This window comes from Lagenorhynchus albirostris, chromosome 1, assembly GCF_949774975.1.
Source record: "Lagenorhynchus albirostris chromosome 1, mLagAlb1.1, whole genome shotgun sequence".
Taxonomy (NCBI): Eukaryota; Metazoa; Chordata; class Mammalia; order Artiodactyla; family Delphinidae; genus Lagenorhynchus; species Lagenorhynchus albirostris.
The window spans coordinates 83,739,169-83,751,394 of record NC_083095.1 but is presented as its reverse complement, the minus strand read 5'-3'; the positions used below and the strand labels follow the sequence as shown (position 1 = coordinate 83,751,394).

The 12,226-nt window shown below is 41.9% G+C and overlaps 1 protein-coding gene across 2 annotated transcripts in view; it reads right to left on the bottom strand.

Moving 5' to 3' along the window:
* Positions 1 to 12,226, bottom strand: part of EIF2AK4 (eukaryotic translation initiation factor 2 alpha kinase 4) — a 113,481-nt gene that overhangs the window by 75,837 nt on the left and 25,418 nt on the right. For both annotated transcript variants that reach the window (XM_060147043.1, XM_060147045.1), the window contains exons 5-7: positions 10,903 to 10,983; positions 9,231 to 9,379; positions 993 to 1,108 (exon numbers count right to left, since the gene is read on the bottom strand). In XM_060147043.1, coding sequence (XP_060003026.1) covers positions 993 to 1,108; positions 9,231 to 9,379; positions 10,903 to 10,983 — 346 coding nt within the window. The remainder of the gene's footprint in view (positions 1 to 992; positions 1,109 to 9,230; positions 9,380 to 10,902; positions 10,984 to 12,226) is intronic.

The window sequence follows — 12,226 nt, the reverse complement described above, 5'->3', positions numbered from 1 at the left end:
CAAGGTCTTAAGCCTGCCCAAACAGTTGCTGTGTCTGAACAGGGCAGGCTCTGCGTATGTGCAGAATCCTGCATGGTCCAGGCAGCCTCAGTCAGCCAAGGTTGAGTGTCCAGATCACAGACTCTTCAGATGCTTGATTTCTTCTCCCTCCACCTGCTGCCCTCTCCTGGACAACTCCCCTGTTTATTTATACCTCCTCAAAGAGGAAGGGAAAAGATAATGAAAGAAAGCAAACTTGATCCAGGTAATTTAGCTACCTGTTAGCTCGGGTAAGAATACTCATGGGATTGAAAATTGAACTTAATTGTCAAATTCACCATATGCAAGTGATCCCTACACCAATTAGTGGCTGTATCTGTATGACTGATAAAAGATCATGTACATTTAGGGCAAAGGAAGTAGATACTGAAAACTTGATTTTAATATAAACAATTCAAATAGCAAATTGCTGAATGAGATTCACTCCAAATAGCCACCTTCTAAATAAGATGGCTAAACTGCTAAATAAAACACATAGAAAATAAAGTGGTTTTCCTGGTCTGGTACAGTATGCCAAGCGGGAAAACGCTAAGCAGGTGGACAGCAAATTAAGAAAATGAGACTTGACCATTAAAGATCATAGGCATTAGAACTCATCTTGTTACACATATTTTATCAACAACAGATGCACAAGATGCAAAATTCTACTGATTCATAATATTTCAACCATTTTGGTTTTGAAAAGCTTGGCTAATTCTAACGATGGCAAATTTTAAATTACCTTTCTGCTAACGATATTGCCAAGAGCCTGGGTTTTTATTTCCATTTTACAGAAGGGGAAACCTGAGTGACTTCTTCTAGTCATCAGGAACAGGAGCTAGGTTGACTATCAGCTTAAAGAGTCTTCCTTGGACCGCGCTGGTGTAGACGACGCGGCATCTATTTTACCCCATTCCTTCATGATTAACTTTCGTCATTAGAATAATTTAAATGAGTTTAGCTAGTTTACTCACCAATACATTTCCCTTTGTGCACCATGAGCTGATCAGGACTACCCATAGAGAAATACAGGATTTCACAAGAGCCAGGAGAATCTTCACTACTACACACAGAATACTGACGTTCTCGCCTTAAAAATAAATTTGGACAACGATTTTTTTTCTTTAAGATTAACACAGGAAATTATTGCCCCTCCATTTCTTCCTGCTTACTAGCCCACTCACTGTCCAACATCTGTCTCTGCTGGGAACTGAGCTGAAGGTGCTAATGGGAAAGCTGTCCAAGCCCCCACTCGCCATTGAGTCTTCCCCACATGAACTCTACAAACCCCTGTGCTCTACACCTGTGCTGCCCAGTATGGTAGCCACTAGCCACATGTGGCTACTTAAATTCAATTCAAACTCAATTAAATGAAAAATTCAGCTCTTCAACTGCAATAGGCACACTTAAGTACAGAGATACCTCATTTTATTGTACTTGGCTTTACTTGCAATATTTCAAACTTTTTCATTTTTATTATATTTGCTTTGGTGATCTGTGATCAGTTACTACTACGACTCACTGAAGGCTCAGATGCTGTTAATTAGCATTTTGCAACAAAAAAGTATTTTTAAATTAAGGTATGTACATTGTTTTTTTAAAAATATAATGCAATTGCACACTTAATAGACCACAGCATAGTGTAAACATGACTTTTATATGCATTGGGAAACCAAAAGTTCATGTGACTTGCTTTATTGTGGTGGTCTGTTCCCACAACATCTCTGAGGTATGTTTGTACTCAGCCTCAAGTGGCTAGTGGCTACCATATTGGGCAGCATTGATCGAGAACATTTCCATCATCACAGAAGTTCTACAGCAGTGATTTAGCTCTATTCCATGTTGACCCCACATCTCGTGCACACACACATCTGGAGAAACCTGCAAAATGGCGGGCTTGGAGCACTACAAATTCCTGATCACCAACTGGGCTTCCCACTATTGAATGCTCATTCATTCTCTTTCTGGTCTCTGCTCTTCCCCTTCACGACTTCTTCAAAACACTCAAAGCCCAACCCCTCTTCTTCTCTTTCCCTTTTTCTACTTTTTTTTCTGAGTGGGAAGCAATAGCTGGGAAGCTAGATTATAATGCAAATATAACGAGTAAATCGGGAGAGCTTTGCAGGGATGAGGCAAGGGAGAGAGCTCTTGATGGTCAGGATCGGACACTTGGAAGAAATGCTTTGATCTCTAGGAAGCAGCCCTCTCACTCTGAGCGTGATATTGACCTCCACTTTCACTGAGAACATGAAGAAATGAGCAGTGAAGCCCACACTTTCTGTGGGTCCACCTAGAAAGTTACTTGGCATCTGCCCCATTTTTTCTTCTTCCCGGACTGTAAGGAAGGACAGCTGCCCTGTCCTCAGTTCCATCCCTACAGTCTCCTCTGGGACCCTGCACCATCAGTTAGTTCCTCTCTCCTGTATGTTCAATCTGTTCCTCTATATCGGCTCCTTCCCTCAGCCTATGTATCTTTCCCATGTCCATTCTATTCTCCCTCAATCCCATGCCCCGTCTTGTTTTTCATTTTCAAACTTCTACACTTGCTGTCTCCATGTCTGCCCCTTCTATTTACTCTTCATGGCACTGAGAAGTCAATAAAGCTGCCACCTCCCTCCTACCCACCTTCAATCTGATTTTTCCCCTTGGTTCCTTTTTTCTTTGTGGTTGGTGGCATAGTCATCCATTCTGTCTCACTAGTCAAAAATGCGCATGTCTCCCTGAGCTCCTCCATCTCCTGCATTTAACTGATCCCCAAGTATCAGCCTCTCTTCTCCAATTCCCCTGCCCTGTTCAGGACATCACCAAATTTCTCCTGGATACAAGAAATACCCCATTATTAACTGGTCTCATCACCTTCAATCCTATACACCTTCCCCCGCCAACACCTGCCCACACTGCTGACAAGACCTGTTATGACTTGAGTCTCTCATACCACATGTGTGTCCACAAATTCCAAATACCAGGGTATGACTAAATACACTGTAGCTCTGTTTAAATTTTGACTTCTCAAGTTATTTGTGCAACCCTGGGCATACTGAAATTTATAGAGAAAAGGATAAGAGTGAGGGTTTTAAATGATGCGCTAGACTTATTAACATATAATAAATGATCCAGAAGCACCTCTACATGAGCTTTGCCCCCTCCAACAGATGGTGCTAATAGTCATTTTAGTCTAACTCCTCTATGTTCTTTAGTGTACAGTGTGTAAATGCTTGATTTTAAGGCATTTTAGACTATTAATCACCCCATCATGACTGTTAAGTACAAACCCAACGAGAATGTTAAGAGTTCTAGTAAGAAAAGATGTATCATTAGGATTGAAAACAAACCCAGAGATCATTTTAAAAGTGAAAGTGTCAAGAAAAGGACAAATGTGGTACATGCCACATGGGATATACTGACAGCAGGAACAATTCTGAAGGATAAAAAGTAAATCACAGAGAGTCTGAAGAGAAGGAACAAAGAAGTCCAATGTCACTGACGTTTCCTGTTTTCACCCAAAAATGTGTACATATTGGAGGCTCATACTGTCTACTTTGGACTCATCAGAATTGGGTTCAGAACAACCTTCTGGAACCTAATCCATTAATAAGTAAAACAGCTCCTAAACTCCAGCAGAAATAGCCATCCCAATGCAAGCAAATGGTATTTAGAAGCAATTAACACTGGTGCCATTGCCAATGATTTTTTTTTAAAGATTTATTTATTATTTATTTTTGGCTGCGTCGGGTCTTAGTTGTGGCACACGGGGTCTTTCGTTGCTACGCACGGGGTCTTTCGCTGCGGCACATGGGCTTCTCTCTAGTTGTGGCGCAAAGGATCCAGGGCATGTGGGCTCTGTAGTTTGTGGCATGCGGGCTCTCTAGTTGAGGTGTGCAGGCTCAGGAGCTGTGGTGTGTGGGCTTAGTTGCCCCGCAGCATGTGGGATCTTAGTTCCCTAACCAGGGATAGAACCCGCATCCCCTGCATTGGAAGGTGGATTCTTTACCACTGGACTACCAGGGAAGTCCCGTCATTGCCAATGATTAATTCTAGATTATGGAATGTTCATGGGGGTTTGCAATATCATTAGAAATATCACCCATGTTATCAGTTTTTCCCAGTAGCTGTGGCAGTACACACAGGATAAAGGGTGTTTTAAACAAAATTGCCAAATAACATTAACTGGGTTTTATAAAGAACAGATAATTAGACACAGTTCAATTTTAGAAGACTAAATTAGGCATCTACGACCTTGATACCTCAAACAAGAAGAAAATATGATTTTTTAAAAAGCCAAGTAGCAAGAAAAGAGGAAGCAATTTGTCTACTAGGGACTTGAGAATCAGACTCCCACCCAAAAGACTGCTCTGCCAACATGGTCAATGGTGTAGATGGTTGGGATGGGACAGAAAAAGGGAGATCTCAGATGAGACACAGGGGGCTAGGGTACTCTCACCTTCCTGCCTAACTCACCAAGATGCCACAGAAAACTCTAGCTCTTGGTCCCCCAATTTGAAACTCCAGGCAGCTCTGTGGACATAAAGTTAGTAAGAATTGCTGACATTGCTTAATTTGAAGTGAACCAGTATATGCCTCCATGAAGCCAACTGGAGAGACTGTGAACAGTGGAGGCTCACAAGTGTGGAGAGATGTATCAAGGATTCCCTCTTCCCCTACCCACAACCTTAATACTTCAGCGGTTCCCCAGCCCATGTCTTATACTTAGGAGACAGGCTGGGACCTGGGACCCTTTGCTGCAGTGCTTTCACCTGGACAAACACGTCTCCTAGAGCAACAGAATACAAAGAACCTATAAGGGACTAAAAATAACTGTGTGCATGCCCCCTTGGGGCAAATTATGAACAACAAGATACAAAAAGACCAAAAACCCAACTGCCACTTCTGAGGTGCTGTGAGCAAAGCAGGGTACTGAGCATGCACCCTGCACACAGTACCACCAAGGGGGTGGGGCCGACCACCCAGGGCACCCCTCCAGCCCAACCCAGGGGTCTGCCCCTACCCTCACCCCATTTAAGGCACCAGCTTGCCCCCCCACCATCTCAGAGACAGAGCAAGGGCACCTGTTATTTGTTTTTGCTCCCATGTGCTATATAGCACGAGTCCCAATAAAGCCTTGCCTGAATTTCTCATCTGGCCTCGTATCAATTTCTATTGATTAAAGAGTCCAAGAACCCAGCTGGGTAACACTTATACCCTTAATTATCTCTTCTCTGTAAGGAGGAATAGCCAGCAGTTACCACAGCTGGTGTCAAAATCAGGAAAACAAACTACCAGACAACCTGATGCTGTTTCCTGGTGAAAATGGGTGATGTATCCTAGATTCTGGACTACACTTTAGTAACCTGCACAGAAGGCAAGTCTGAAACGGTGAAAATAATCCTCTACCATGAACTACTTTATAGAATTTTTTTTCTTTTTTTGCTTCTCCTAAAAAGTTCAAAGTGCCCATTTATGAGATACAACATCCCTGGGAAGAAGGCAGGAGAGAACTATGTCTGCATTTACAAAAGACAGCTTGACACTGAATGGTTAGTTTAAACTGACACTTTAAAATGGTTAGTTTTATATTATTTGAATGTTACCTCAATTTGAAAAAAAATAAAAGGTAAATCCTTCAAGGGATAAAAAAGACAACCTTAAGGACACAGAAAATAAAGCTGTTCAACAAAGACAAAAACACATCCGTGAAAAGCTGGGCCAAGGGGGCTGGCCCTTGAGTGTCAGGCCTTTAAGCTCTTTCCACTAGAACAGTGAGTGGTTTTCTGTTCTCTTTCTCTTGTTTTACGCAGTGGAAACCTTTCATTAAATAAAGCCTTACTGATTTTTGATATGCCCACATAAAAAGAAAAGCTGAGTCACCCTGGTTGAAGAGGCTGCAGACTCTACAAGTGCCAAAAAGACAGTCTGTCCCTTTCTATCATCCTTCCTGACCCCCTCCCTCCCTTCATCAGACGTTTACTGAGCACCTACTCTGTCTCTCCCAGGCACTGTTCCAGGACCTGAGGGAAACACAGATGAGGTCCTTGCTCGCATGAACTTGACATTGTCATGAAAGGATAAAGACAATAAAAAAGCAAACAAATGTATATGAAGTTCAGTTAGCAGTAACTGCTATGGAGAAACTTAAAACAGGGAAGTGGAGAACAAGTGACTAAGCGGGGGAGCGGGGTGTGGGGGGTGCTCAGGGAAGGCGTCTGAGGTCACTTGTGAGCGGAGAACCAAAAGATAAGGAGTCAGCCATGCAAAGTGCCCCAGGGAGAGCGTAGCAGGCAGTGACTGGAAGAGGCCCTGAGATGGGAAGGAGCTTGGTGTGCGCGAGGGCCTGGAAGATGAGCGTGGCTGCCGTGCAGAGGCTAAGGGAGGGGGAGAGTAGTACGAAGCATGATGTGCAAACTGCTCCTCTACTGTTGCTCTCCTGTTCTCCATTCTCCACTGGCAGCCAGGAAGAACTTCACTCAGCGTGGATCAGATGGTATCTTATTCCTCTTTAAAACCCTGAATGGCTGCTCATTGCACCTAAACTCCTGCCCCGACCAACAGAGCCCTCCGTGACACACCCCTGCCGCCCCCTTGAACCACTGTCTCCATGCCCGCTCATTCTAGCCACGCTGCCCTGTTTGATGAGCTCTGGGCAGCACAAGACCAGGCTGGCTTCGGGTCTTCTGCACCGGCTGCTCTTTACCCGAACAGCTGGCTCCGTTCCATCATCCAGATCTGGTATCCGTGCCCCCCCAGTCGAAAGCCACCATCCTTCTGTCACTCAGGATCCAATCCTTGGACTCCAATCTAAAGTAGCCATCCAGTCTTTCTTCAAGACAGCCTATTTAAATTCTCTGCAGAGCGCTAGTCACTATCTAACATTTTCTTGCTTGCTCGTGGACAGTCTCCTCCAACTAGAATATAAGCTCCATGAAACCAGCGTCCTTCTTGATCTTGCTTATTGAATCCCCAGGACTCAGAACAGTGTCTGACCTTTAGTAAGTGCTCATTAAGTATCTGGTTCTAGATTGTATTGTTTTTAGTCACAGCCCATTCGAATAATGCCTGCTGACAACAGTGATGACAAGGCCATCTCTACTAACTCTATCAAATGTATCTACTAACTGAAAGAATAAAATGGAACACTCTGCTTATTTCCTTTGGCTTTCCAACTCAAAGACTAGTGAATAGCAAGGAAGAAAAAGAATCATGAGTATGCCATGAGGTACTTCAGTATATCAAAGACTTTTTTTGTTTGTTTGTTTTTCTGCAGTATGTGGGCCTCTCACTGTTGTGGCCTCTCCCGTTGCGGAGCACAGGCTCTGGACGCGCAGGCTCAGCGGCCACGGCTCACGGGCCCAGCTGCTCCGTGGCATGTGGGATCTTCCCGGACCGGGGCATAAACCCGTGCCCCCTGCATCGGCAGGCGGACTCTCAACCACTGAGCCACCAGGGAAGCGCTCAAAGACTTTTTACTTCTTAACTGAAGAAGCATGTAAACTATATTTTAAGAAATATTCATTCTTTTCTAGTCGGTAGCCAACATAGTGCCAGAATTCATGCAGGTTTGTACAACAACGTTGGCAAACAATATATAAAAATGATTTCTTGGGCTTCCCTGGTGGCGCAGTGGTTGAGGGTCTGCCTGCCGATGCAGGGGACACCAGTTTGTGCCCTGGTCCAGGAGGATCCTGCATGCCGCGGAGCGGCTGGGCCCGTGAGCCATGGCCACTGAGCCTGCGCATCCGGAGCCTGTGCTCCGCAGCGGGAGAGGCCACGGCAGTGAGAGGCCCACGTACCGAAAAAACAAAAAACAAACAAATAAACAAACAAAAAAAACGATTTCTTCTTGGATGCTCATGGAATGTCACATTTTATCCAAGACATACAAATGGCCCTCTACAAGCACTACGTGAAAAGTTCTACCTATGTCAAGGAGGGAGAGAAGTTCCCATCCTTCCTTGAATAAACTTGCTAATAATCTCTGATCTCAAAAGCCAAGTCTAATCTTGGACCCACTGTTTACAGTTAGCCGCAAAAATGGAAATGTTTAAACTAAAAAAATTGTTTTTTATACATCCTTATTCATGGCATTGATTTATTTCCACTGTTTCTAACACAGTAGGAATCTGTCAATTATTTCCTACTGAAATACTCTGACAACTTCAAACTATGTTGCCTAATGGAAGCCCAGTTGCAAAAACAATCTAAATTGGTGCAAGGAGTTATAACCTTGAAAAGGAATTGTTACCAGAAACTGCATTCAAGAAAAGACTTAGTTCACCTTAACAGTAGGTGGTTAAATGTTAATATCAAAATAATTTCTGAGCTGATTTTCTTTTTTTAAGTAGATAATTAGGGAAAGAACTGAAATGATTCCTTCGTATAAATAAACTGTAACCCGAAAGATTATATAAGCTTTTAATTTGGTACCTAAAATGTTTCTTTTTGTAGAAGAAAATGTTGGTTTTAAGTGCTGCTTAGATTCTCACAAGAGATAGTTTAAACACATAAAGAAGCTGAATTATAATACCTATACTACTTAATCACCCACCTACTCACAAATGGATTCTGTACTAAAATTCCTTTCTGGTCCACAGCGGGTCACAGCAAATAGACAGGGAAGTCTCAATTCTTTGGTGGAAAAGGATATGGAGGAAGAGATAGTACCTTTCATATCATCTCTGGTGACAGGGAACAACCCAGGAGCCCACCTGCAGTAACAGGGAAGCCCAGTGTCCTCAGTAGCAACAGGGAGGGGAGCCCTGACAGCAAACTGGGGCTCCCATCCTCATGTAAAGGATCTCCCACACCCGTGCCTGTTTTGGAGTATCCCCCACATCTGTGGTGGGACCTAGGGAGTTACAGACTGCAAACACACACAGTGTGAAATCTGACTGGATGGTGATTCTGACAGAGAAAAGTTTTTAAATCACTTACTGAATAATTAGATCATTAAAAGTCAGATCAAACTGCACTGGAGGCAAGACTGTGAAGTGTTGTAACTGTTATGAAAGGGAATGAACCCTAAAACTGGTTTCATGAAAGATACTTGCAAAGTGTTAAATGAAAATTTCATTTCATATTGCTAACTAATATATTAAGATATACAGGCGCTGCAAAAGTTATTAAAACTATCATGTGACAATTCCACCAAATTTCGCTACAAGTTGTTTTAATTCTTCTACATCTTTCATCCCTTCAGATCAGAAACCTCAGGGACTTACCTAGACCTTCCAGATGAGTTGGTCCGATGTTTACCATTTCCTATAAAGTCAGGAGAGCCTCCATGTAGAATGGCAGCTGTTCTGTGTCCTCCTGGGTCTTTCCTAGAGGTATGATCTTGGTTTGACAAACTAGCTATTTCTAAACGTTCCTTAAAAAAAGAAAAGTAAAACCTACTTTAGATATGTCATAAGTGGAAGACAATCCTGGTACATAATTATAAATATGTAGAGAATGCAAATCTTATTTAAGCTGAATGTTTTCAAGTGTAATAAAGTTGAACTCAACTTTTAAAAGTTTAATGTCCAAATATATACTGGTTCAAGAACTGAAGGCCACGTTACCGTTTCAAGAGAATGTGAGTTTTATAAATGAAAATGCTTAGAATCGTGGAATATACATGAAAAGTTAGGGAGAAGAGCAAGAGATGAACAGAAGGAGGCATTCAGAGAGAAAGCAGATTCAATATCCTATAATAAACCATAAAGGAAAAGAAAAAAAATGTTCTAGTACCGTTTGCTGAAAAGGCTATCCTTTCTCCAGAATTATCTTTGTACCTTAGTCAAAAAATCAGTTATATACACATGGGGTGGAGGGGGTCTATGTTTGCATTATGTCTTCTGTCTACTGACAGAATTAGTATTGTTCTGTTATCTATCTTGACTCCAATATTAAACTATTTTGAACACTGTAAAAAACAAACAAACAAGGAGAGAGCAGAGTGAGTGACAGGAAGGCAGATCAGATGTAAGATAGGAGAGTTGGTGGGAACAGTAATATCACCTTAAATTTGTATACAGCTTTGTACGTTCACAAAGGGCAGTACATTTATCTGTGGGAATAATTACATAAGACAGAAAGGAAGGCATTATCTGTGCCGTCTTAAGGGGTGAGGAAAATGAGCCTCGGAGAGTGTCATCTGTCAAGGTCGCAGAGCCAGGCAGTAAAAAAGCCAAAGCTTTCAGCCAGGTGCTGCTTACCTGCACATCAGTGCCTCCACCCACTGCACCTCATTGCTTCCCTTAAGTTTAATGCCATATTTCTCTAAAAGAGAATGAGCAAAATTGTCTCTGGATTTCTCCAAACATGTGTAGCTGGTTTTTGATTGAGTTGGACTCAGGAAAAATATAGGAAAAAGGACTTTATCCTTTTCCACCCCTGCTTTTTAAACCAGCTCTGTTGAATCCTTCTTTTCCATCACTGAATGAAATCTCAGGGAGATCCATGTGGTTTCCATTCACTCTTCTGTATGAACAAATAGTTTTGTTTTCCAAGTATTAATAATTCCAGTCTGGGTTGATTATCAAAACTTCAATCTCCTCTGTCCTTCAACTCTTTTGATAAACTACTGTAGTTATGTAAGCCAAAGACATCTACAGATAACATACAACTCTAAGTTTTGCTACTTATTTGGAGAATCTAAAATATATAATGAATGATATTTGGGGGACTTTTTAGTGCTTCATTTTAAGCTTTACTACTGATACTAACAAAGGAGGGGAAAAAGAATAATGAAGGAAAAAGAATAATGAAGAATGACGGACAGGGGTCCTGACTTCTCAGATATTCAAACATTATAAAGATACAATAATTCAAATATCATCAATGGAAATAAAAAGGTTTTATGTTTAGCAAAATGTAAACTATTCGAGTATGGCAGAATTGCTAGAGTACCTGCTTAGCCATTTCTTTCCTTTTTTTCTCTTCTTTTATCTCTTCTTTCCTTCTCTGAATCTCATGAAGGATTTTACGTTGCTGAAATAAATCATACTGCCATCAAATGCTGATCTCTGAAACCCATACAACATACGAATTCTGTAATCACAAAAAATCTTTTGAATTTCAGTAATTCAAGCTCTCATCTCCTAAGAGATCTGAATATCTAGAACCTTAGTACAAACTGTAGTTACGTCAGTTTTATTAGAGTTCTTAGGCAATAGGTTTCCCACTTAAATGGGTGTGAAGACTGTGGGGAGGGACACGTACTCCCCATTTCTATGTGGACGGACTTTTTTTGGAAGCACGGAGTCCTAACTACTGGACCGCCAGGGGATTCCCAATGTGGAGGGACTTTAACTGCAGCAACACCATGGGCCGCTCACTTCTCCCCACACTTGACTGAGACCCTCCTCTTTGATACCTGCCTGTCTGCAGAGAACATGCACTTGCGCCTACTGTCGGCCAGGCCGCTGGGTGGAGGTGGGCTGAGCTGGGTGCACACCCACAAGCCACAGACCTTCAGGTGCATTCCCCAATCAGTTTTCTCAGTATTAAAAGTGGCATTTTGATCTCTACCCATTTGACTCATGTAGCTATTACTCAAATGATTCTGAATTTTAGGTAGAGAAAAATAATGTTTTTTATGAGCTGCCTAAAATTCCAGGTTTTAAATATCAAAACTATTGAGAAACTCACCAAAAACTATTACAGCAATAATATAAAGCATACCCAAAACTTACAGGTAGTTATAGTAGGACACCAAAACAAGTCTGTTAAATATCTTTATCTTCTAGTAAAAACGTGTCTGCCTAAGAACAATGACAACAATAAGGAACTTTAAACCCTAAATGGTAACTAGGCTACGCAATTAAATAGGAGATAAGCAGTAACAAGATGAATGGAACCGGGATTTCCCTGGTGGTCCAGTGTTAAGACTCCGTGCTCCCAGTGCAGGGGGCCCAGGTTCGATCCCTAGTCAGGGAACTAGATCCCACATGCTGAAACCAAAAAAAACCCCAAAAACAAACAAACAAACAAAAATCCCTCATGCTGCAACTAAGACCTGGCACAGCCAAATAAATAAATATTGAGGAAAAAAATGAACGGAACCCACAAAGACAGTGTTAACATAAGTAAAGGATGAACAAAATGAAGCAGGAAAAAAGAACCAGGAATAAGAACCTAAGAAAAGCAGGAAAAACAAAACCCTACAAGTAATTGCAACACCTAAGGGAAGAAAACTAAAAAGCCTCACTGAGAGATAAAAATAAATGGAAAA